A 27,394-nucleotide genomic window follows, 5' to 3' on the forward strand; every position below is an offset into this window, starting at 1 on the left:
CCAGCCACGCCCCCAACCTAGACACTTACACCCCTTTCCCCCCAGAGCCCAACTGCAGGCCCTCCCCACCCAGACACACACACCCCCTCCCCCACAGAGCCCAGCTGCACTGCTGCCACCCCTCCATCCAGCCCCAGACACTCAGACCCTCCCCTCCCCGAGCCCAGGGATATAGAAGGGAAAACAGCCCGATGCTGGATCCTGGGCTTGCACAGTTTACTGCATGCCACCTCCTTCCTTCAGGGCATGTTGGGAACCCTCCAGCTCCCTTGCCCTCCCCCAAACCTTGTCTTCTATTTGTGAGCGGGGCTCTGCCAGGTCCAGCAGCCCCTAGTGGCAGCCAACATCTCTGCAGCCCATTTCTGTAAGGGGGAAAGGAAATTCTGCATGCACAACATTAATTTCTGCAAAATTTTGCATTGCACAGTGGCGCAGAATTCCTTCAGGAGTAATAACTGAAGTGAAAGTGAACAGGAGCTTATGCCTATACTCTTTAGTAGCCTTATTGCTAACAGAAAGTGAGTGATACCTTTTGTTCCGTAGTACGGTATAACAGTGGCTACTCTTACCTTGGAAAGACAAGCTTGCCAGGCAGTGACAGGCGGGGAACATCTCTACCTACATTTGGTCCCAGATGCAACTTCCGGGATAAAACATCAAGGGGATTATCAGCTGGTTGCGTGGCCACTTTCACCATAACATTGCTATTAAAGATGTAGGCAGAAAAAAACACCTAGAGAGTAGAAAAATAATTAGAGACCAAACAAGCTGCAATTAGAAAGCAACTCAAATATGACACTCCTCTGGCTTCTGCTCTGTTCAAGGGAAGAGGAAACACACACACACATACGTGGGAACTGCCTGTAGGACAGGGAAATAAAAGCAAGTGTTGGAAGAGTTCAGATAAAAGGATTTTTTAGTTGCAATTGTCCTCTAGAAGACTGAATATGGCACTAATGAACTGGAATATTAATCTTAAATCACTGGCTGCATAATTTTGCAGGGGAGGAACAAGGATTGGAAAGTCACAGGCTGGGCACTGACAATATAGAAAGCTAGGAAAAAAAGAATAGATTTGGGATGTCTTCCCTTTAAACAGAGGCACTCAAACTATGCACTTTTCCATTCAGGAACGAATAGTCTCTTACACTACTAAACCCTGCATATAACGGGATACTGACCCACTGCCAGCACTTGTTGGCAAGTAGTTCCCCTGAGCCAGTAATTAAAACAGTTAACTACTAATGTAGATTGGACAAAGCCATTTTCATCACTGTTACAAAAGTGTGTTCCATCAAGTCTCAGTTGTATGCTGAGAATGATCTTCCCCCATCTATACCAGCAGTTAAGCAATTTTCAGCACTGGTTTAAGGATCCCGACACTGATAACCAGAGTCAGTAACAGATCAGCTTCCCAGTGTACATGAGGCTTCAGTGTTTGTTTGGACACGTTCAGTCCAGACTGCAGCAGTTTTGCTTTTGTTTTCCAATCTGTTCTCTCTCTTTCTATGATATGCCATGGTTGAAATGCTCTAACTGCAGTTCTGCATTTGTCAAATGGTTAATGAGTAAAGGATTCTGCATCCTATTGCATATTTTTTAAACAAGGCTCAGAATTGGCCTAACTAGGCTCATCTTCTGGCTTTGCCGAAGCTCAGAATTTTCTTTGTTTAGAACTATTTTAGTTGACAAGAAAGAAAGGGCCAATTATAAATATGAAGGACAGAAGGCGTTTGAAAAGAAATGGAAACTTACCCAAAAGACATCATAAATTAGTAACCCCGAAAGCAGCAAACAGGAAACCTTGAGGCTCGGCAGCCGAACAAAGGCAATCATTGCAACACACAGGCCCATCGCCAGAGCTACAAAACAGTAAAGTACATAATTTGTTCAGTATTCAGGATTACAGTAGCAGGTAAAGGCGGCCCACATTTGCAGCAAGATAGTCATCTAGTCCATACAGCACTAAGACTCCGTGGTCTCCTCTCCCAGAGTTGAGATGACAGGTAGAACAAAGAAAATCGTATCTGCAGTATCTATACTGGACAGACTGTAAACAGAGACTCATAGTAATAGGCATACCTGATTGGGAATTTAATACAATCTCACTTAAGTAAACTTCAGTTACCAACAATAGGGTCATGGTCCCACAGGGTATGCCTCACTGCGATCCAAAGTATAACTGAGCTCAGGCAGGCATTCCTATGCTAGTTTTAATGTAGCTAGCATATCTAAAAATAGCAGTGAAGATGTAGTGGGCTGTGGCCCAGATCAAGTCACAGGCTAGTGATGCAAAAATGTACCCATGTTTCCAGGTGGACATGTACAACCTTCACTGAAGCCCGGGCCACCACGTCTTCTCTGCTATTTTTAGCTATGCTAGCTTGAAGGAAACTAGTACAGATATACCTACTCAAGTTGCAATCCCCCCTTCAATTGCACTGTAGACTTATCCCATACTGTCTAGAACATGAATGATTTCCCCTCATATGAAACCTTGATTATCTAAACTTCTTCCCTCTTCCCATAAGGTTTTATTTTACTAAAAATAGACAAATTATTGTGACCTTACAGTCATAGGTCAAAAGTAGAGACCTTATTGCAAGAATGACCATTTCAATGGCATGACCAACTCCTAATAGTTTAGGAGCTGGCATTTGATACATCATATATATAATCCCCAAATTAGACATAACAGGGTTTTGTTTAAGAAATGCATTGAACTTAGTAATTGAAAATGGAAATCTAAACTTCAACTTAAGGGAATTAAAAAGCTCAGGCAGGGTTACACCACCTTCCTCCACTCCGATCGCAAAAAAATTGTAGGGGAACATTTAGAGAACAGTAACATACAGACTGTTCAGGATGGAGAGCTAGAAAGTGATGAAGTAATAGGCTACTGGCTTTATTCAGTGTCTTCATCTTGATATCCAGTCCAAAGTGGCAATGCAACCAACAAGCAGAAAGCTGCAAAAACTACTTATTCTCAAACCATAAAGTGAATGCTTTCTCAAAGTAAAGAAAAAAAGTAATGCATGTGTGCTTGGTGGGTTGCCAATTGCAAAGAAATGGAGAGGAGCCATTCTATCTCCTGCACAATATTTTTGTGGAGAAAAAACTAAGAAGGTGAACTGAAACTAATCACCACATCTTCCTGCCCTCCTGTTACCAAAGCCTTGCCTTTACTTCTGAGAACCAGTTCAATTTCAACTGCATGTATGTAAAGCCCTAAAGTAGGATAATTAATATGCACTTTAATCAACTTTCATCCTGGGATCTCAACGCATTAAACTTTAACAGCTGTAATAGAGCCTTGTGGGGTAAGTAAGACATTATAGCCATAATTTCATTGAAAAGGAACCACTGCAGATGTGGAATAGCAGTTTAACAGGGCACAGAAAAATCAAAAGTGATTTACGAAAGGAAGTGAATACTACCCTTCACCAAATTAAAACACAGGGGAATTTACACAGGAGGAATGTGATTATTAGAGTGGGAATTTGACTAGGCTAAGGCACATTAATTAATACCCTTATTCTTGCACAAAAAGCCATTAACTTTTAAGTACAAGTGGTTAGCATCTTGAAATCACATTTAATCTGAAAGCAGCACAATCTTCCTATCAACATGCTGAGGCAGTGGTTCAATACTAACTCACAGGAAATAGTGCAACCACCAAATTACCAACATGACTTCCCACAGCACACATGGTTTATCTTTCATCCAAGTCAGGGGTGGGCAAACTTTTTGGCACGGTGGCCACATCAGGGAATAGAAATTGTATGGCGGGCCATGAATGCTCACAAAATTAGGGCTGGGTTGCGGGAGGGGGTGCAGGATCTGGGCTGGGGATGAGGTGTTTGGGGTGTAGGGGGTGCTCTGGGCTGGGACTGAGGGTTTCGGAGGGCGGGATGGGGATCAGGGCTGGGGGCAGGGGTGCAGGTTCTGGCTGGGGGTGTGGGTTCTGGGGTGGGGCTGGGGATGAGAGGTTTGGGGTGCAGGAGGGTGCTCCAGGCTTGGATCAAAGGGTTTGGCGAGCGGGAGGGGGATCAGGAGTTGGGGCGTGGGTAGACGCTCGGGGGTGCAGGCTCCGAGCAGCACTTACCTCAAGCGGCTCCCAGAAGCAGTGGCATGTCCCTTCTCCGGCTTCTACGCTGAGGCACAGCCAGGCGGTTCTGCACGCTGCCCCATCCGCAGGCACTGTCCCTGCAGCTCCCAATGGAGTGCGTAAGAGCTGGAGCAGGGCCATCCCGGCTTTCAGGGAGCCGCGTGGTGCAGCCCCTGACTGTGCGCCCCGGCCAGAGCGGGGCCGAGCTGCGTGGTGTGGTACCCAACCCAGCGCCCTGGCAGGAGTGCCGGAGGAGGGCCAACCCAAGTGGTCCGGCCCCGACCCAGCACCCCATCTGGAGCACCAGAGAGGGGCCAAGCCGTGTGGTGTGGCCCCGCCCCAGCTGGAGCAGGACAGAGCCGCTAATGCAGCTTGCAGGCCAACTTAAAATGATTTGTGGGCTGGATGCAGCCCGTGGGCCATAGTTTGCCCACCCTTGAGCTAAGTAATAACCTAACTTGATCCTGCTTAGCTTGGGAAAGCTGACAGGGTTTAAACAGCACAAGGTGGTATTGCTGCAGGCTTTAATAAATAATGAAATTAACGAGATAAAAAATATCCCAACTATTGCTGCATAAATTGTAACCAACTAAAAACATAAGCAAATTACTGAGGGCTAAACAATTTGACACACGAGCATCAAGGAAACAGCATGGATTCAATAACTCAGCATGCAGGCTTAGTTACAGGCTCTTCTGGCAGGACAGTAAATACAAAAGAACATTCTGTCTTAAATCAGTTAAGAGATTTATCTAAAGCCCAGGTTAGTATTAGCGCAAGGCTACCTACTTTAAGGAGAAGATTTCAGCTTATAATTAGTTTGAAATGGAAGTACTTTTACCAATGACAAGATTTATTCTTAGTGTTTATTATTTCCCTTTAATTCCTCTAGTACTGCCCAAATACAGGCATACATGCATGACACCACAATTACACTAAAAGAATGCAAGGGCTAGGAAAGGAAACAAAAACCCAGTTCCTGAGTTGAGGATGAAACATACCTTCATCTTCACAGATTAAGACAGGACAGCAGGTTAATAAATTACGCATTTTTGCAGCTGTTAAGGAACACTATTAAGATGCAAAAAAGTATATAATGTTTCATTGTTGGCAACACTTCTTAGAGGCCTGAAAATATTTCCCTCTCCTTCTATGTGCTTGACATTGTAGTTTAACTGTATGCAGTGCAACAGACCCTGATCCAGTTGCCTTATCTATTGGCAGTATCCATTGGCATGGATCGGTGAGGCTTTGGAAGACACACCCAGGGAAGCTTTTGTCATGTTTTGGCAATACACTGTGCTAAAGTAACAGAAGTGTGAACTATGGTTTTGATCTCCATGAGTGTTAACTAAGATGCTCAGTGATAGTTACAATATCCACATTTAAACTATTTCACTGTTTCCTAAAGCATTTTCTAAAGGTAGTGGGAGATTGTATTATTGAGATCTGCACAAATCTATGATGAGTTGTGTCACACTAGCACATCATTTGGGAGAGAACCACTACTTTACACCCTCCCCACCTAACCAAGAAACAGCCACACCCAAGAAGAGGGCTCTGAGCACTATCAAGGAGAAGCCACTGTTTGTATGTATCTGGTAGAGAATGACTGTTGAGAATACCTACCTGCCCTGACAAGAGATACAACGGCAGGGATTAAGCTACAAATAAGGCAGCAAAACCAAGTGGGGTGCAGAACCAGCAGACCCAGGCACATTCAGCCAAGCTCTGCCAATGCACCAGCCAGTAACATGTCACAGTGCTGAAGGGCATGGTATTGACATCCCCAGGCACTGAAGTGTTAGCTCAATCTCAAAAGGGGACCAACAGCTTCAGGTGCTGGTGCATAAAGACTCACACCAGAATGCAGAAGGAACAGAAGAAGGTGAAGGTTTATCCCTGGCTGTGCAAAGCATGAGGCGAGTGCATAAGCAACATCAGTGTATTGAAAGAAACCCTCAACAAACCACCTCAGACATTGGTATATCTTTCTTGCCAGTTGCTGGTGTGCAGAAGGGAGCCTGATGTCAGCAGTCCCAAATGCTGAGGTGTTATCTTCATAGCTTGCGAGAGTGGCAAGAGGCCTGGCACTGGTAACCTCAAATACCGAACTACTGCAAGCAGTTGCATGCTGGCAGCTCCCAAATGCCAATCCATGGGCTTCATAGAATGATAGAATATCAGGGTTGGAAGGGACCTCAGGAGGTCATCTAGTCCAGCCCCCTGCTCAAAGCAGGACCAATCCCCAGTTTTTGCCCCCTGATCCCTAAATGGCCCCCTCAAGGATTGAACTCACAACCCTGGGTTTAGCAGCCCAATGCTCAAACCACTGAGCTATCCCTCCCCTCCAACAGAGTAATCTGGATTGCTTGGTAAACTGAACGCAAGCAAACAATATGCGTTTTAATGTGGCCAAATTTGAAGTTTACATCTTGGAACGTAGGTCATATTTACAGGATGAGGGACTCTATCCTGGGAAGCAGTGATTCTGAAAGACTTGGGGGATAATCAGCTGAACATGAGCTCCCAGAATGGAGATGTGGCCAAAAGGAATAATGCAATCCTCGGATGCATAAATAGGAATATTGAATAGGAAGGTTATATTTCCTTTTGTGTTTAGTACTGGTGCCCCCCTTATTGGAATACTGTGTTAGGTTCTAGTGTCACTCAAGAAGGATGTTGATAAATTGCAGAGGGCTCACAGAAGAGCCATGAAAATGATTAAAAATTGCAAAACATGTGTTACAGCGACAGACTTAGGGACTCAATCTGTATAGTTTAACAAATAGAAGATTAAGTGGGAGAACCTGCTCATAGTCTATAAGTAGCTACATGGGGAACAAAAATTTGATAGAGTGCTTTTCAATCTAGCAGACAAAGGAATAACAAGATCCAAGAACTGGAAGTTAAGCTGGATAAATTCTGACTGGAAATAGGGCACGTCTTTTTTAACAGTAAGGGTAATTAACCATTGCAACACTTAACCAAGGATTGCGGTGGATTCTCTATCACAGGCAATTTTTAACAAAAGACTGTTTTCCTAAAAGATCTGCTCTTGTTCAAACAGGAATTAATTCATGGAAGTCCTCTGGCTTGAGTTATATACATCAGACTAGAGGGTCAAAATTGTCACTTCTGGACTTATAATCTACAAATGAATCTATGCATTTATGCAGTGCCAATGGACCAAAAGAGACCTAACAGTGGTAGTACCAGATGCCAACACTGCAGCTTCACACAATGCGACTACTCCATGGGACCCAGTGCCTACAGCATTAAGTGCTGACTTTCCCAGACAACCATACATAGATCCTGCATGGCTGTAGTGCGCTAAGAAGTCCGACACTAACAGCCCTAGGCACCAATGTGCTTCTTTTTGCAGGATGCTAGTACTGAAGGACATCTGGACACTACTGCCCTAGGCATTATGTACCAAACAGGCTGTAGTCTTATGACTCAGCATGTCCGTGCTCGAGGTCATTAGAGAGAGTGTGCCAAAGCACTCAAATGCAACAAGTTACACTATACCAGTGCTCATCTCCCTGGACAATGCCAGCTTGCAAGACATATGGTGGCTTGATTCCAAGTATGCATAGTCATTAGACCTTAGCGGAGACTGTTGGGCTAGTCCATATAGAAGTGTCTTCGATACCCTGAACTCCCAAAACCCAAAGATATAGAAAGAGCACCTAAAAGTTTTAAATCATTAGAAACTCTATATAGTGTCTAACAATAATAATCTCCTGGTACCAAGGTACGTGCTGAATACACACCACAGAAAAACGGTAACTCTACCCAGAAGCTACATGCTGGGCCTTGCTGGCATGGATAGATACTGGAAGCTGTAAACTGGGGCCTAAAAAATGGAAAAGACAATCAATGAAAAAACCCACAGAACAGAGCTTGGACGCAAGCATGTCTGAGACCAGCTCCACTGTCAACTTGTGCCAAGTCTCCAAGCATTTAACACCTCGCTAAAAAAGCAAAGTTGGAGAATGTACCTAACACATGAACAATCCTGAGGCCACAGAAAAAACTGAAAATCCTCAGGATGTGCCTAACCAGACAAAAACACACAGGATGCTGACAGACCTAAAATGGCCAAAGCTCTATTGGGTTGTAGACCAAACCATCTGAGGACATAAGAGGCAAAAGGCCACAAGAATCACAGCTGCATTGGTTAAGATCACTGGGCAGCTATAGTGGGGATCTCCTTGACTGACTACAAAATGGAAAGGAACTAACAAAGGTTCCAGAACCTCTGAGGTACCTATAGTTGCAGCATGCTACCAGTGCATCACAGAATCACAACATCTCAAAAGAGTTAGTGGATGTTTCTGCATGACTTGTCTGAGGAGCAGGGCCCTGGAACAAGAACCATGCACTAATATCTTCAGTGAAATTAAAATTAAGCTTTGTCCCCCACCCAGAAATAGCTCAAGAAATCTGACACTAAACAGTTCTGTTAATCACTAGTTCTAAGCTTCTCTATGTTTCATATACAACTATTTAATAGAGGGACTGCAACAGGGTGGACTAGGCCCAGAGGTCCCCTATTGGAGGCCTCATGGTCCTGCCACACTCATCTCAGGAAAGGAGCAGTGGAGAGGTCCTCCAAGCAGGATGAGTGACTGCAGGGGAAACAGCCAATCAGGGCCTAGGAGGGCCCTATAAAAAGGAGATGCAGCACCAGAGACATCCTTGCCGTTCCTTGCTGGAGCTAGAGGAGTGCAGAGGGTGCGCCTGGTTGGCCAAATGGAACTGCAGCACAATGTTCAATGCTAGTAGGGACTGGGGGAGCGAGGAAGAGCTCCTGGCTGGCTGCTGGGCCTGAACTTAGAAGGGCCTTGAGCTAAGGGTAAAGCGTTTGTGAAGGCTAGGGCTGTGGAGAAGTGGCCCACGAACTGAAGGCAGTTTTGCTAAGGGGACACAGCAGTACACAGCTGCTATTCTTAGGGTCCCTGGGCTGGGAGCTGGATTAGTTGGTGGGCCCGGGTCCTGTGCATAGGCCACCGGGAAGGGCCTACAATTGGACAGCAGTAAAACCCCAGAAGGGGACTGTACTGTCAGACGTCCCAGCTGGAGAGCTGGGGCCAGAATAGACTAAGAGGGCAAAACCATTGCTTTCACGGAGGAAACCCTGAGGGTATGGCCCAATACTAAGGCTGGGACTGCTTTAAAGACTGCTGGCGCACCCGACCTGAGGAGGGAGCTCACAAGACGTGGGTGCCATGTCGTTACAGGGACAGGTTTTAATTATTTTTAGATATGGGGATCTGTTGGGCTGTGAATGTGATTCAAGGATCCTTAAGGACTTTGTGTGCAGTTAATTTAGCATTTTTTGTATATACTACCTTCATATATATGGTAAAGTTCTTAGGGTCCCTGTTTCCGCAGTTAGAAAGGAGACAGTTTAAGCTCTGTTACAACATTGCAATCTTTCAGTCACTGTGTAGCAGAGTTAATCAAACTGCTGTGGTTTGCAGGCTGGTAAGCAGAAAACCACAGAGTATTACATAAATTGGCAGATGCAATTTTCCCTCTACCTTCCCAGGAAGGAACAATTGGTGGTCACTCAAAGAAACAGGATACTGAGCTTGAAGTTCTGACTTAGTGTGGTAAATCTTATGTTTCTGGGTACGTTAGCAGAAGTTTCCTAACACAATTTTAAGTATATTCTGCAGAGAATGTTAGTTAACCTGAAGCAGAATACCTTCAAATTAACTTCTACTCAATTCCCTCAGCATAGCTAAGTTCCAAAATAGTCCCTCATGCCTCTGTAGCTGCTCAAATCCTCTATGCCCATGAGGAAAAAGACATTACTGTCTACCCATTGTGTTCATATTATCCACCTCCAATTGAACAAAAACATGGGAAGGCTATTTCCATACTTAAGAGAGGATGTACTCGGGCACTTGCCATGTTATACTCATTAAGTCCTCAGTCCATTTTGCCATCCAAGCAAAAACAGAACCAAAACATTCCAAACACTCCACACTGAGAAATAAGCATTTTTAAAACCCACAAACATACATCATGTGTCAAAACAATCATCCTGGGAAAAACAACTTTGCTTTCTATTATGTAAAATACCCCTGAACTTTGGGAACAGCTCAGCCAGCTGCCCCGGGGAAAAGATGCCAGGATTCATACAGTGGTGGTGTGTGCCAGCAGGACCTAGACTTTGTAGGTGCTGTCAACTGGCTATGGAAGAGGAAAAAGGCTCTATGGCAAATGAAAAGGGAGATATTGTCTGAGTTCAGAAAAACACAAGATGAATCGGGTGTTTTCTCCCCTCCTTTCTGTCAGGCCAAGACCAATGGTCTGCCAGACTGATGCGAGCACACACTTGCACCATCTGTTTCACTTTCTTCTGACAGACAAACAAAAGATCAACTGTCTGAGTGGGAGGGCAAAACCAATGTACATGGAGAAAAAGCCACTGGCACACAGTGGTTTAAAGAATAGTAAATGCTCCTTTTGCATGCATTACTGAGAACTATAACTGCCACCTTTCCTCCTCAAATCAGATTAATTTATTAGAATCCAGTACTCAATTACAGAGAAACAGGAGACATGCAAGGAAATGTGACTACAGTTTACCTACAATGGTAAAGCTGGAGAGCTTGTTTTCCTGACAAAGGCCTCTACAGGCCCTAGGGTTGCCAGGTGTCCAGTTTTCGACCAGAACACCTGGTCGAAAAGGGACCCTGCCGGCTCCAGTCAGCACTGCTGACCAGGCTGTTAAAAGTCTAGTTGGCAGCACAGTGGGGCTGGCAGACTCCCTACCTGGCTCCACGCAGCTCCCAGGAAGCGCCCAGCATACCTGGCTCCTAGGTGTAGGGGGGACCATGGGGGCTCCATGCACCAGCTCGGAACCTCCCATTGGCCAGAAACCATGGCTAATTGGAGCTATGGAGGCGGAGGCAGCACACGGGAGCCCCCTGGCCACGCCTCTGCCTAGTAGCCAGACATGCCGGCCACTTCCTGAGAGCCACCTGAGGTAAGTGCCACACAGAGCCTGCATCCCTCACCCCCTCCTCCACCCCCAACCCCTCATGCCCGGTTCCAACCCAGAGTCCACACTCCCAGCTAGAGCCCCCACTCCCTCCTGCACCCTAACCCCCTGCCCCAGCCCAAAGCCCCCTCCCACATCCTGAACTCCTCATTTCTGGCCCCATCCTGGAACCTGTACCCCCTCCCACACCCCAACCCGCTGCCTCAGCCCGGAGACCCCTCCCACACTCCAGACCTCTCATCCCCTCCCCAGAGCCCGGAGTCCCCTCCTGCACCCCAAACCCCTCATCCCCAGCCCCACCCCAGAGCCTGCATCCCCCAGCTGGAGTCCTCACCTCCTCCTGCACCCCAATCCTCTGCCCCAGCCCAGTGAAAATAAGCGAGTGAGCAACAGTGGGGGAGAATGAGCAATGGAGGAAGGGGGATGGAATGAGCAGGGGCAGGACCTTGGAGAAGGGGTGGGGCAAGGGTGTTTGGTTTCCTGCTATTAGAAAGTTGGCAACCCTAACGGGCCCTTCCCTGCTCAATATTACTCAAGAACATTTAATTTATTTGGATTTATACATCCTAAAAAGACACCTATACATATGTTCTAAGCACTCTTGACATAACTTAATGATGTAACTGATATAGTTACACTGGTCAATTTCCCCATGTAGACAAGCCTTGTGGGGCTTTATAAGTCAAAACCAACACCCTGAACTCTACCCAAAAATGTATAGGTAGCCACTGCAGATCACAGGGTAACGTTATACGTTCAAGGTAAGCTACTCTGCTTAAACAGTAGAACCCAACACACTTTGCCAGCTTCAGTTTCCAGGTGATTTTAAGGGATAGCCCAAAGTGAAGCAGGGTTCTGTATCTAATCTTGAGATGACAAAAGGCACAGATGAGACATCACTTCCATAGTCAAAGGAATCATCATAATCTCATGGCCACATATGTGATAAAAAGCTGTTGCTTCTCTCTGATCTTCTAGTGGCAGTTGGGAGACTAACTTAGTTTGCAAACCTGAACAAATGCTAGACAAACCCTCAATTTATGGAGCAGATATTATTCTCACCCCCTCCTCCCAGCTACTTCCCCCAAACACAACCAGCACCTCAGTCTTTTCTGGATTGAGCCTCAATTTGCTAGCTCTCATCTAGCCTCATCCATGTCAGCAACCAGACTGACAAACATCAAGGAGATATGAGGCAACTAGATACCGTGAGAGTAGTCATCACAACCTTTTTAATAAACTTAACCAAAAATTCAAGATAGGACAGGACAATTGTCAGCCAGACTGTCAGGATCAAGCTACGGTTTCTTGAGCAGCTGCTACACACTTTTCTTTAACTGAACTAGGCAATCGGTACTCCTCCAAAGATGTGTTCATTATCTCCAACGATAGTCCAATATCTTCCCACTGGCTTTTACCAGCCAGGAAGGACAGCTGGCCCAAACACAAATTGTTGCATAAAATACTCTCAACAGCTCAGGTACCTTAGAATGGTACCTTCCCGACAAAACTGGGAAGACTGTTTTGTCCCTCCTCAAGAATTTGCCTCATTCCCACTGAATGTAAGTGATTTTATATGTAAGTAAGAAAATTCCTCTCAACAGGAATTCCTCTTGAATTAGCAGCCCAGCAGAAAAAGCTAGGCTTACCCAAGGGTTGTACTTCCTGAAATTCCGCCATTGGTCCCATGAAATCCCCGATTTGTTTCAGAAGAGCTCCAATCCACATGAATGTTGTTGTCACTGAGCACTATCAGCTTCAGTGACTCCAGTACTACTATGGAGAGGAACTCCAAGAACACTCAGAGCAAACTCAGAGTGCAATTGGTGACCAGCACAATAGGACCAGTCCTAATCTTCACTCTATCCTAAGACTTACATATAAGATTAAGACACTAACTAGTCCAGTGCTGAGGTGGGACATCAACCATTCACACTGGATGCTAATACCACCACAATGCCATGACAACCCTTCTTTGGTTTATGCTGTGTTGAGTAGTTAGCCAGAAAATGCCCTACATTGTCTCCCCAATACATGCAAAGCTGGAGGCTTCTTCCATTACTACAGTAGTGTTACTTTATTGACAGCATCTAGTACAATGGGGCCCTCACCACAACTACCTCGCCTCAATACCAACTTGTTCTAGAGTGAATGCAGGAGAGAGTAATTACAGCCTAGTTCACTAACGAAACAGAGCTCTTTCTGCTTCCATCAACATGCACATGTAAACCAAAAACAAATGGCTGGGCAGCAACAGATTGTTCCATTAACCTGCCTTCATAAGTATGAATTGTCAATGTGAATCAGGTCATCTAAAAGTGACAAGACCTTATAACACAACTACAAGAGAGATTACAGCAGTTAAAAAAATGGATAAAATAGGCTATTCAATGTCTGTCCCCTTCCTTATCATCAGATCTTCTTCTACCAGTACCAATTTCAGAGAGTGCCGTTCTTCAGATTACTTCTCAGATGACCAAGTAGTCTTGCAACTTTTGTCTTCAAGTATGAAACAAGTTATATCAAAGTGATTTCACTGAACAAACCTGAATGCAACTTCAGTTGCCTCATGCTTTTCATTAAACGTTTGTGTGGGTGAGGTTTTATCTTTTGCCAGCAGTAGGGCACTTGAAGAAGGAAGGTTTTACTTAAGTGTCTTGACCTATAAGTACCATATTCTACATACATCAGTTCAAAAATAATCAAAATGAACAGTAGGAATCAGCTAGAAATCAGAACTGATTTTGAGAGATGTTAAAAGGTCAAGCACTCTTCAGCTGCTTCCTGATCAAGAAACCACTCCACTAGATGAGATCAGGGGATGTAATCACAGAGGCAGAAATGAGATTTTAATCTTTTGTCTGAGGAGATATTTAATATCTCTCTGCCAGATAAACTGCTATACGCAAATCTCCTTACTGTTTTACAATGTATACTTAGAGAGATTAAATCTTTCTTTTGAAACAAAAATTCACAAACTATGATCTAAGGACCACTGGTGGTCCAGGAAGCACTATGATCTGCAGAAAGCTATATGGACACATGGTGCTGACTTTCCTCTTTGTTTTCAGCTGCTAAATTGCATTTAATGTAACTTTAGATATTTATAACCACTTTTCAAGCATTATTTTTCCATGTAACCAATTGCTGAAGTTGCCACCGGGATGTTATTCTATCATGGATGTAAAAAGGGAGGTGCTCCAGATCATCACAAATGGGTGAGGAAAGGTCTATTGAGATGTGATCTATGCCATGAAAAAGTTTGAGAATTCATTTTAAAACTATGTGAAAAACAAAATCAGGTCTACTGACTTCAGACTGTCTGACCCTTTACTCAAGACACGTCTGCAGGAGCAGGAAACATTTATATTTTAAATATTAAAATTAAAACACTATCCCATTCATGTCTATCACGAAAATCTGTACAATTTACACAAAATCAGAGGCACTGAAAAAAAGAGATATTCAGAGAATGAAGGAGGAAAGAATTGTGTGGAGGATCACTTGTATATTTAAGCAGAATTTCGCTTTCTTAACTATTAACACTGAGGCTACAACTTCATCACTCCTGGCCAGACCAGCACGAACACCGTTTGCTGGTGGAAGGCAGGAAAGAGTCAGTACAGTTCCTTTTCCTCACACATAGCAGAATCCTTCCATTACTGCTAGAAACAAATCATCTCCACTAGCTCACATTGATTTAAAGCGGCTTGTGTTGCTGCCCACTGGGATAATTTTTCCTTAAAGGTATCCAGAAGTATAAAGGAGTTCTTGGTTAGAAGTGTTAAATTATATAAATCCTGTTTTGCAAACAGACAAAACCCCACCACATTACTGCAATGTGAGTTAAGTGAACAACTTCAGTATCTGTACAGACTCTCCATTAGCTTGCCACATATTTTACAAAGGTTTGCCAAGTGCAGTCTAACATTTTACTTGTATGACTCAGGAAGGCATCAATGTTAGCAAATTTCACCTGGGCCCTGGCTTTGCCAGTTAATATATATAAACTGGGACTTGTCCCACATTTCACATACTTACCATCCATGAGGAGCCAGTGGCCAGTTAGGACCCAGATAAGGACAAGCATGACAGACAGGGAGAATGAGAGCAGTTCAGCAGCAGTGAAACGTCCACAACAGCCAAAGGAAATCCTGGAAACAGCACACTATATTAGTTCAAAGATTTAATGCTTTCCATTTAAAGAACAGAAAAACCTCTGGCTCTGTTTGGACGAGGCTCATAAGTACTAATATTCATAAAAGATGCCAGACAGACCTGAAAGGGAAGTTCTCTTTGCCACAAAATAGGTACCAAAGGCAGCAACAATAAAGGCTTTCTCCACATTTAAATAACTTGCCTAAATTCGGAAGTGGAGGGATGAAAGGGTTAGTCTATGTTAGTGTACGCAGATTTAAATCAAAGCAGTTTAAATCACTGATTTTAATCATAATTTAAATCAGCAAGCAGAACACCTTGATTTAAATCAATTTTAATCCTGTTTTACATTTGTATATAGCTATTTTCCTAAAGAAAGGTTTATTCTCATTGATTAGTAAATATTAAAACATGTTTATTTGCAACTAAATAGAACCTTTACACTAAATTTGGTGCTTCATTTTGCTAAATAGGTAGATATACTATATCCACACATTTATTTAAGCAATTATATAGTTTAATTTACATTTATTCAGATTCTTAATTTCACATATTTTATTATGTTAGAAATTGGTAACAACGCATTTCATATTTACTAGATTTACTTTTTGTGATTTGTATCAACTTGGATAGAAATTAGAATTCACTTAAAAATACATACAAAAACAATTTTAAAATGCTTTTTTATTAGTTAAATGAAGGTATCTCAAATGTGTTGGATACATTAAAAAGTTTAGCATTCAAAGCTAATTACTAATCAAATGAAGTTTCTGTAGTTAGTAAGTAGAAATTATTATTTCTGGTCATCATGTACTTCAAGATTTTAGAACTAGCAGATCTCATCTGCTCACAGCTAATTTTATTAATAGATTGGAAGAGGAAAACAAGCTCTCTTGATTTTTCAATTCCCAATTGGTTTCTTAACTTTGAATTAACTAGTCATTGAACTAACTTAGTAAAGCGAAATGAAGAAAATATTCTCTCTGCACATGCAGAACAGAAGACAGATAGAGAGATTAAAATAAATCTATGTATCATGGGTCAAAAGCAGGCTTAGCACTTCAACAAATGCTTGCTCAAGGTGCTTAACTAGGTCAGACTTTCTTTAAAACTTCAGCAGCAAACATGTACTGTTTACCTTCAAAAACAAATTTACTATACTAAATTAAAATATTTTAAAAATTAGGCCTTAACACAGGTTGTCATAATTTCAAATTTATTTTTAGAAAGGTCTCTTCTAAAAAATAAACCGGTATTTAATTTAAATAAACTGATTTAAATCACAAAAAAAACAGCAATTTTTATCCATCCTGGTCTATGTCCATTTAATTCTTGGCTCTTCTGCTGAGACTGTTATCAGGGTTGACTATCAACTGATACTGAATATGAACGGTTTTGCAATGCAGACTCCTGTACGCAAGACCTGCAACTCATTTTAAAAAGGGCACTAAACAGCTGTCATTCATGTTAAGGTGGCTATTGCACGGTCACTATAGTCTTTGAAACATCTAGAGTTAATGACCATAATGCAACTGTGGTAGCGTAATATAAAAGTCCAACCCCAGCTCCTAAACACAATGAAATCTCACCCAAAGCAAGCCAAAACTTCTGAAAAACACTGAAGAACACTAATCCCCTACAATAGTATCATATTTCCCATGCTGGCAAGTGTGCATGACAGGCAGAAATTGTGCTTCCTAGCTTCAAAGTGGGAACATGGTTTTGGCAAAGAGAACCAGAACTTATACAAACAATCAGCACTAGAGCCCTGGAGTTAGTGCTAGTAGCAGAAACCCCAGTTAAAAAAAAAAATCTCATTAAGAGAAATAAATGCATACAAAAGAAAAGCAAAAGATTTATCTAGTCCTTACTTGTTTTGAGGAGAACAAGGTCGTGTTAAATACTGGCACATCGGGAGCAGAAGGAAAGCAAAGGCTATTGTTGCAAGGACTAGAAAAAGAGAAAATGTAACGTTAGTACATTCAGATCCATTTTCTACTGTGTGCAAACAGCTCCCAGTCTGAGAAAGCTTTGTGACACTGTCTTATTAGTGTATACTACAACATTTAAAATCCCCTCTTCACAGAATCAGCTTGAGGGTAGATGGGGTCAATTTTTGCTGTGTGTAGCATATTCATGGCTCTGCCAAACCGGAGCAGTAGGACGGACCTTCTTACCGATATCTTGATCGGCAAACAGTGTTCTGAAGAACTGCAGAAGTAGGGTCAAAAGGCCACTATAAATTTTTTCCGAAGTCAAAGTGTTGACATTTGCTTGTATGCAAAAATCTAAGCTAAAGCAGTTTCTGAATTCTTAGAAGATGTAGCCTGCAAAGTTGAGAGGCTTGCTGGCCTTCAATTCATTGATTTTAAAATCTATTTGTAATGTCTTAATCAATAAAAACTGGTAAAGGGCAATGTGGAGAATTAGGGCTAAGTTAATATTTAGTTATTTATGCATTACACTTAAAAGAAACTATCCCTACGCCATGGAGTTTACAGTCATCATTAGATAAAATTTGACTTGACACAGAAAGCAGGAACAGCCAAAAGGGTGAAAATGTGAAGGGGTGGCACTGCCATAGTAAAAAAGAAAAGGAGTACTTGTGGCACCTTAGAGACTAACCAATTTATCTGAGTACAAGCTTTAGTGAGCTACAGCTACGAAGTCATATGGCTACTTATTTGCTTTTTATTTTATTTACTATGGTTACCAAGTTAATTTTTATACACATTCATTCAAAATGTACAAAAATCAAAGTAATAGAAATGTAGTGTTGGAAGGGACCTTGAGAGGTCTTCTAGTTCAGCCCCCAGTGCTGAGGCAGGACCAAATATACCAAAACAATTCCTGACAGGTGTTGGTCTAACCTGTTCTTAAAAACCTCCAATGATGGGAGATTCCACAACCTTCCTTGAAAGCCTATTTCAGAGTTCAACTATCCTTGTAGTTAGAAAATTATTCCTAATATTTAATCTAAATCTCTTTGCTGCAGATTAAGCCCATTACTTCTCGTCCCACCTTCAGTGGACTTGGAGAACAACTGATCAGTGTCCTTTTTACAGCAGCTCTTAACATATAACCACCCCCATCCACTAGCCAGCAACCTTGCCAAACAAGGAAATTAGGTTAGTTTGGCATGATTTGTTCTTGACAAATCCATGCTGGCTGGCTATTCCTTATAACCCTATTACCCTCTAAGTGCTTACAAACTGTAATAATTTGTTCCAGTATCTTCCCAGGCACCCAAGTTAAGCTAAATGGTCTATAGCTCCCTGGGTCCTCTTTGTTCCCCTTTTTAAAGATAGGTACTATGTTTGTGGTTCTCCAGTCCTCTGGGACCTCACCCATCCTCCATGAGTTCTCAAAGATAATCCCTAATGACGCTGCTTCAGCTAGTTCCGTAACCACCTTAGGGTGAATTTCATCAGGTCCTGCCAACTTGAAACATCTAATTTAACTAAATACTCTCTTTAACCTGCTATTCCCCTATTTTGGCTTGCATTCCTTCCCCGTGTTAATATTGTGTTAAGTATCTGGTCACAATTTACGTTTTTAAGTCAAGAATGAAGCAAAACAGAAACACCTGAGTCTTCTTGATATCGTCCGTTATCAACTCTTCTTCCCCACTAAGTAGAGCACCTACAGTTTCTTCATCTTTCTTTTGCTCCTAACGTATCTATTGAACCTTTTTTATGGTCTTTTATGTCCCCTGCTTGAGGCAACTCATTTTGTGCCTTAGCCTTTTTGATTTTGTCCCAACATGCTTGTGCTTTTCTTTTGTTCTCATCCTAGGTAACATGGCCATGTTTTCACTTCTGATTTTCAGGTAATTAGAAAGCTCCCAATGGAGCCATACTAGCTTCTTACTATTTTTTCCTATCTTTCCTTTGCATCAGGATAGTTTGCTGCTGTGCCTTGAATATTAAACAAGGATAAACAACAAAAACAATAGGGAAAAGACCAAAAGGACTCTCTGAAATTAAAAGCATTGAAGAAAAAGAAAAATATGAAAGTCTGGATTCTGAAGCACTGCTATCCACAGTTATGGGCATTAATTTATAATGTACGCATGCATTTTATTTTTAAAAGTTCCTTCCCCATCTCTCAAAAAAATTGGCCAATTCATCATTCAAATGATTTATCAGACTCTCCACATAATAAATTTCTTTAAAATAGTGTAAGTGTAGAAATACAACCTTTGAGAGTTGTCAGGTCATAACTTATTTTCATATACTTGGATCACATGATCCATAAATGCATTTCAGTTCATAGTGACAAGACTCAGAATGCTTAACATTTCCTGTTTGAGACGGATGAACATGAATAGAAGAGAATGTAGTCACCTGCTGTGCATATCGTAAAGACTACTTGAACTGAATCAAAGAAGAAGAACATGACTAGGAGAGAAACAGATGCTCCAATCGGAAGGAACAGTGCCTGGGTGGAATCGATGGTCTGGATACCTGCAGGAGAAAGAATACAACAGGTTTCATTTATGAAAGAATATAACAGGTTTCATTTATGGGATTTCTCAGCACACATACTAAAACAGAATATTGTATTTACATCTTCTCCTAGTCTGTTTTTGTAGTCCAGTTCCCAAACGTATCCAAGAACTTTATAGTGAATTTGGTCATTATACTGCTGACTTAAAAGAATACGGATTCTGAGATACCCATTTAATTTCAAGGAAATACACCAGGGCCTAGCTACAGTACTGAATGCAAAACTGGTTCTTCAACTAAGACTTACTACTCTTTCACAGGGGCTAGGTAAAGAACAGCAGCAACAGCTCTGTGGAGCCCAGGGAGAGGGATGGATGGGGAATGGTGGCAGTCTGTGCTCAGGATGTTGTTTGTGACTATCAAGATATGACAGCAGGTTTAGCATTAATTGTGGTAATTTGATTCCCAATCCCATCTCATGTTTACCATACTATTTACCTTAATCGAGACAAAATCAGTGTTGTCGAAGATTTAAAAGAATGGCGTTATCATGTTAGAGTTCTAAAACTCTAGTCAAGATGACAAAGCAAGATGTTCTTTAGCCGGGGCTAAACTGGTTGAGTTAAAGGTTGCTTTAACTTGACCAGTTTAGCATACGCTAAAGAACTTCCTTGGTCTTAACTAGAATTTTAGAAGGTGTTCAACTGTGTGAGCTAGCTCAGTTTAATACCACACCTTTAAATCCTATTCAAGAGAAGGCCACTGTGCATTTATATAGCATTCTTTGTAAGTCACACGATAACTTACAGAGTAAAAAGCTAATGATCAAGTTTTCAAAAGCACCTAAATCACTAAGGGTATGTCTGCACTGCAATTTAAAACCCACAGCTGGCCCTTGCCAACTGATCCAGGCTCACAGGGGTTGGACTAAGTGGCTGAATTCAGGCTCAGGCTGGAGCCTAGATTCTAGGACCCTGTGAGGTGGGAGGGTCCCAGACCACAGGCTGCAGCCTGAGCCCGAATGTCTACAACTTAGTCTCAGCCCTGTGAGCCCAAGTCAGTTGCAAGGGCCAGCCACAGGTTTTTAATTGTCGTGTAGACATACCCAAAGGTAATTTTGAAAATATTACATAATATGTACCGATTTAGCGGACTATTTAACTATAAACATAAATTAGTATAAAAAGTCACCTGTAAAATTTATTCTTGAAAGCAGACTCTCTAAACATGGAGCATAAATACTAAAGGTTTTAAGTCTGATCCACTCAGTGACATTAAGAACATATCGTATGGTACGGTGAAAGATATGTTGGGCCCTATTAAGCTTAATGATCACTAACTTTAAAAAAATCAATACAGAATTGTACAGGGACTCAAAAAATAATTTTTAAAAACAGAAGTAATCTGTTGAAATAGCTTGGTGCCAGTGAGAATATACATGGCACCATCCTAAATTAACTGGAGTCTAAGAATCAGACTTCTGGGAGATGAGAGAACAAGGTGGTTACTGAAATGGGGCTTTGATAAAAACTAAAAATAGTGTTTAAGGGGTTCCCAAACTGTTTTTGGCTGGGACCCCCATTGAAAATATTTCAGGCTGTGATGACCCCCCCTCAAAAAATGACGACCCCTGCATACCATTCCACCCTTACTTCTGCACTGCTGCTGGGGGTGGTGCTGCCTTCAGAGCTGTGTGCCTGGCCAGCAACCCCTGCTCTTCAGCCACCCAGCTCTGAAGAGCTTGGGCTGTCAGCCAGAGTACAGGCATGCGTTGGGGCTGAAAAAGCTCACGACCCCCCCCCCACCCCATAACCACCTCACGGCCCCCAGTTTGAGAACCACTGAAGCTCTTTGGTTGTGATGGCCTCAATCCATTATTTTGAAGATGACGAAACAGATGAGGAATAAAAAGAGGTTGCTTGCCTAACCCTAAATTGCAGTGTATGGCCTCTGCAATCCCAGCACCAGTGACCCAGGAACCTTCCACAAAGCAGGGCATGTTGGCACCCAGAACAGTAAGCCCGGAAATAGCCTTCCTCTAGGTAGATAAGGCATTCTTTGTGGAGTTCAACTCCATCATCTTGAAAAAGCAGGACACCGCTTTAAGCCAAACTTCTTAAACCAAGCAGCAACTGTGTGTTAGGTACAGCAGTCCAAATTCCAGACCAGAATAAAGGCTTCACAACAGTACAAAAACAGAACACACACTAAAAGCCACTACAACACTCCTAAAACATTAAACTATAAAACACTTAAAAGTTTTGGCTGAAAAGCCAAGCTAAGTTTTACATGCAATAAATGAAGGCAACTTATGGAAAAAGATTGGAGGCTGTTGGAACCCACAAGACATTTTATAGGTTCAGCTCCACCAACGGTATTTGTGCGTTCCCAACAAACACAGCTTTCTAGAGTGTTTCTGAAACTATGCTCTTCTGGGTTATTCATATCTCTTAAGTGTGAAAATGCAGATGCAATTCTCAAAGATAGAACACTTCAAGAGGTTAAGGGGGGGGAAATGTGAGTGAGATAGCATTGTGAACTTGATCGTATACCCATGTTGAATGACTTCCAGGACCCATTTGTCCATTGTTGTCACACTCCAAGCTGGTAAAAAGAGTGCTGAACACCCCCCAAAGGGAGTGGGTCAGGTGCACAGTGAGAGACAGTGGTTGGCAGCTCCCTGGTTGCATTCAGAAATAACGCTTCCAAAAAGACTTGAGTATGAGATGCTGGAGGTTGTGATGAACCTTCATAAACAAGAAAGGGAAATACAACCTAGGTGGAGCTACTGCAAGGTGGGTGCAATATTGGTTAGAAAGCTGTTCCCAGAGAGCAGTTATCAGTGGTTCACAGTCATGCTGGAAGGGCATAACGAATGGGGTCCCGGAGGGATCAGTTCTAGGTTCAGTTCTGTTCAATATCTTCATCAATGATTTATATAATGCCATAGAAAGTACATTGTGAGAGGGTCGGGCCAGATGGCTATAGGAGAGTGACAGATTAGCCCCAGGTTAAGTAGGTCCCTTTTCCCTGGGTAAGGTAACAGGGAAGGTTCCAGAATAATCAGGAACATTCTGGAAACAATTAAGGCAGACAGGCTGATTAGAACACCTGCAACCAATCAAGAAGCTACTAGAATCAAGTAAGGCAGGCTAATCAGGACACCTGGGTTTAAAAAGGAGCTCACTTCAGTTTGTGGTGTGTGGGAAGAGCTGGGAGCAAGAGGCGCAAGAAGCTGAGAGTGAGAAAGCGTATTACTGGAAGACTGAGAAGTACAAGCATTATCAGACATCAGGAGGGAGGTCCTGTGGTGAAAATAAAGAAGGGGTTGGGAGGAGGCCATGGGGAAGTAGCCCAGGGAGTTGTAGCTGTCACACAGCTGTTACAAGAACCACTGTAGACAGCTGCAAACCACAGGGCCCTGGGCTGGAACCCGGAGTAGAGGGCAGGCCCCAGTTCTCCCCATCCCTCCAACTCCCTACTTGATACCGGAGGAGTTGTACTGGACTGTGGGTTCCACCAGAGGGGAAGGTCTCTGGCCTGTTCCCCAATCCACTAGGTGGATCAGCAGAGACTGCAGTGATTGTTCTTCCGTTCCCAATGCTGGCCAGTGATGAGGCTACCTGAGTGAACAGCAGATTTGAGCCACGAAAGCGGCCAAACCAAGGGCTGCCGTGAACCTCTGAGATGAGAAAATTCACCAATAAGTGGAGGACCCACCAAGGCAGAGGATGAACTTTGTCACGACATTTATAAAGTTTGCGGATGATACCAAGCTGGGAGGGGTTGAAAGTACTTTGGAGGATAGGATTAAAATTCAAAATGATCTGGACAAACTGGAGAAATGGTCTGAACAGGATGAAATTCAAAGAGGACAGATGCAAAATACTCCATTTAGGAAGGAACAATCAGTTGCACACATACAAAATGGGGAATGACTGCCTAGGAAGGAATACTGCGGAAAGAGACCTGAAGGTCATAGTGGACCACAAGCTCAATATGAGTCAACAGTGTAACACTGTTGCAAAAAAGGGGAACATAATTCTGGGATGTGTAAGCAGGAGTGTTATAAGCAAGACATGAGAAGTAATTCTTCCGCTCTGCTCCACACTGGTTGGGCCTCAACTGGAGTATTGTGTCCGGTTCTGGGCGCTGCATTTCAGGAGAGATGCGGACAAATTGGAGAGGGTCCAGAGAAGAGCAACAGAAATGACTGAAGGTCTAGAAAGCACGACCTATGATGGAAGATTGAAAAAGTTGGGTTTGTTTAGTCTGGAGAAGAGAGGACTGAGAGGGGACATGACAGCAGTTTTCAAGTACACAGAAGGTTGTTACAAGGAGGAAGGAGAGGAATTGTTCTTCTTGACCTCTGGGGATGGGACAAGGAGCAATGATCTTAAACTGCAGCAGCGGAGGTTTAGGTTGGACATTGGGAAAAACTTTCTGTCAGGGTGATTAAGCACTGGAATAAATTGCCTAGGGAGGTTGTGGAATCTCAGTCAGATTTTTGGGAACAGGTTAGACAGGCGCCTCTCAGGAATGGTCTAGATAGTACTTAGTCCTGCTGTGAGTGCAGGGGACTGGACTGGACGACCTCTCAAGGTCCCTTCCAGTCCTATGATTCCATGAACATGGAGGACTGGGCCATTGGCTCTTCTGCCGCTTGTGAGGAGACTCATAGGACCACTGGTGGAAGAATTGGGGAGCTCTAAATTGCTGTGTTGGAGGCGGGTGATAGAATTTGTGTTTGGATGCTGGTGTGTAGATACCCAGTGATCAAAGAGTGGCACTGGAGTCTTTGAGGAGCGAGGGGAGTCATCAGTCCTCTGATTGAAGAGATGAGACTCATCGAAAGGGAGGACCTATATGGTGGTCTGGACCTCCCTCGGGAAACCTAACAAATATAGCCACAACTCCCTGCACATGATGATCCCTGTAGCCATTGTGTGCAAAGAATTATTTGCTGTGGCCGTGGCCTGTAGAATTGTCCTCACAACTAACTTCCCCTCCTCTAGGGTAGCCTCAAAGAAGGCTTAATACTGCTGGGGCAGTTTGTCTGTGAAGTCAGCCATCTTGCTACAGCTAAGCAAGTCACACTTGGTGAACAGAGCCAAATAATTGGAAATGCAAAATAGAAGGCTGGCAGACGAGAAAACCTTGTGATGCAGAAGGTCAAGTCCGCTGCGGTGGAGCATGGGCAGGGCTTAAAGTTCAGCCAGAGCTGTCCAGAGCGGAGCTCCAGTAAATATTTTCAAACCTGTGGGAGCCGCAGGCTCCAGGAAATACTCTGAGAATTTAAGCCCTGAGCGTGGATGTTGCTGCCGGGCCCGTTCCATCGCTGTCTGAATGACAAGGGAATGAGGAGTGGTATGGGGAGGGGTGAGAGAAGAGAAACTCAGATCCCTCTGAAGGCACATAGTACCTCTTCTTTGCCCCCTTGGGGGTGGGTGGGCAGGTACCTGGAGTGTGCCATACAATAGGTGCTGGTTGAAGAACACCATCTTTGATTGCTAGAGCCACTATGGCTGGTACTGAGGCATGCAAGATTTCGTGCAGCTGGTGCTGCTTGTCTTGTTCTTCCGCCAGTGAGATGTGAAGGGCATCCATCATCTTGAACTTGGTGGCAGCCATCCAGGGCTGAAGAGGGAGTCGAAGATATAGGAGACAATGAGGGGAATCACTTCGATTCTGGTGGTACTGTCAGAGTTGGACTAAGTGGTGTACCCTCCAACAGCAGTTCTGAATGCCTACTTGATGACTGTTGAAGGGGCAAGATTGGAGACTTTTCACAAGCAGAGTGGGAAGATTCTGATGGCAGATACTGTGACCACGAAACCCAGTAAGGCCAACCATGCAGATCCAGTGATTGCTGCGGAGGTCCCCAACGAGCAGGGTACCAAGGACCCCATGGCTGGGCAAAGGGAAGATATTGCCATTGAGTCAGCAGGACCTTAGAATAGTCACATCAGCAGTGTGTTGGGAGGTGGGGGAGGCACCGATGCTGCATTCCATCCGAGTCCTCAGATGTTGATAAGTCAGGGCCCGGTTCAAATGGTGGTGCCATCGGGACTGGCAGAACCATGGGAGCCATTGGGGAGCAGGGAGGGACACAGCCCGAAGGAGGCAAGGCTAATGTATGGGAGCTTACTCTCCTAATAGGCAAAGGCACTTGAAGGCATGGAGACCTCATCTTTGCCAAAGCAAAGAGTTTATGAGGCTCGGGGTCCGATTCGAGTCTTCCCCTGTGTCAGCAGCATGGACTCCACAGTCTGAACCAGAGCCAGAATGGAGGACTGCCTCAGAACAAAGGCATCAGCAGTGCTGACGTGGAAGAAGTTTACAGCTCAGTGGATGGAACTGTTGGATCGGACATCCAGTGTGGCTTCCTATCATGCTTGTGAGCCTTGGAAATGCTGCTTCTTCGTGGCCAGAACTGGATGGAGGACCATCCTTCTTGGGTCTGGAGAAAGATTTACTGCCATGGTTATGTGTATGCTTCCTTGCCTCACGGCTAGGCCCTGGTACTGATACCAGCAGGACTGGACTGGTGCTCCTTGGTAGGAGGTGCGCTCCTCAACTGCTCAGGCTGATGTATGGGGGGGAGGGAGGAGTGTCCATGGCCTGGATCCAACTGAGGCCTCATGCTGACCTCCATGAAGTGGTTCTTGAAGTGGAGGGCCCAGTCTTCCTGGGTACATCTTGGGAAGGAGAGGAAGATACTGCATCTAGATGAAATGTGGGCTTCCCCCATGAAGTAAAGGGGAACGAGCAAGGGTTGGAGGTGCAGATCTTGAAGCCCAGCATCTTTGGCATAATCCAGTACCCAGGCATAGGTGCTGGGGTGGGGTGGGGGTGGCGCACGCATGACCAGTAAAATGGCATCCCCAAGTCCTTAAAATCCTAAAAACTACTTCTGCAAACAAAAAACTACTAAAAAACAACAACTATATACAGAAATAAAACAGTCTTTTCTGTGTTATAGGGAAGTGAATCACAAGAGATGAGAGAACAGAAGAGGCTTCACTCGGACCATGTGATGCTGAGAAGAAACTGAGGGCCCTGCCCTTTATTGCCTTGGACAGAATCATGAGGTGGAGCAAGGGCACATGCGTGGACTAACGGACACTACTATTTTCAAAAATCTCAGGCTCCGAACACATGCATATAACCCTCAGTGGAATACAACATGGACCATCACTCGAAGAAGAACTATCTGGGTAAAGAAACAACATTTGTGATGAAAAGCTGGCCTTCAATGCAATATTGACAAAACAATGTAATGGGTGCACACCCAGTCTAATGTCATAGCTGTGTCCCCAAAATATTTACAAACACTGCTACATGCAGAATCAGGTAGAATTACAGGATTTTAAAGGTGAGGTTTTAAGGCTGATGTACCATATACCACAGAGCAGTGCTTCTCAAGCTACCTGATGTGGGGGACTGGCAATTTTTTTTTTCCAATGTGCGCGCAGACCGGCAGCCGATGGCTCACGGACCGGCATCGGTCCGCGGACCACCACTTTAAGTAGCACTACCATAGAGCACAAGAACGATTGTTTTAATTTTCGAAGATATGTTTGAATAGGTTGCTCACTCAGATATATGGTATCACTAGTCAAGATTTCCATGCTTCAAAACACATTAAGCCCACACGAA

At 43.7% G+C, this 27,394-nt stretch overlaps 1 protein-coding gene across 4 annotated transcripts in view; it reads right to left on the reverse strand.

Annotated features, from left to right (window-relative positions):
* Positions 1 to 27,394, reverse strand: part of SPPL3 (signal peptide peptidase like 3) — a 143,978-nt gene that overhangs the window by 11,257 nt on the left and 105,327 nt on the right. For all 4 annotated transcript variants that reach the window (XR_013348050.1, XM_077834939.1, XM_077834937.1 and 1 more), the window contains 5 exons: positions 19,634 to 19,753; positions 17,159 to 17,237; positions 15,171 to 15,283; positions 1,756 to 1,862; positions 570 to 733 (listed from right to left, as the gene is read on the reverse strand). Coding sequence is in view for 3 of the 4 variants with exons in the window: in XM_077834939.1 (XP_077691065.1) it covers positions 570 to 733; positions 1,756 to 1,862; positions 15,171 to 15,283; positions 17,159 to 17,237; positions 19,634 to 19,753 (583 nt within the window). In the remaining variant the exon portion in view is untranslated. The remainder of the gene's footprint in view (positions 1 to 569; positions 734 to 1,755; positions 1,863 to 15,170; positions 15,284 to 17,158; positions 17,238 to 19,633; positions 19,754 to 27,394) is intronic.

This window comes from Eretmochelys imbricata, chromosome 15 (genome assembly GCF_965152235.1).
Source record: "Eretmochelys imbricata isolate rEreImb1 chromosome 15, rEreImb1.hap1, whole genome shotgun sequence".
Lineage (NCBI taxonomy): Eukaryota > Metazoa > Chordata > Testudines > Cheloniidae > Eretmochelys > Eretmochelys imbricata.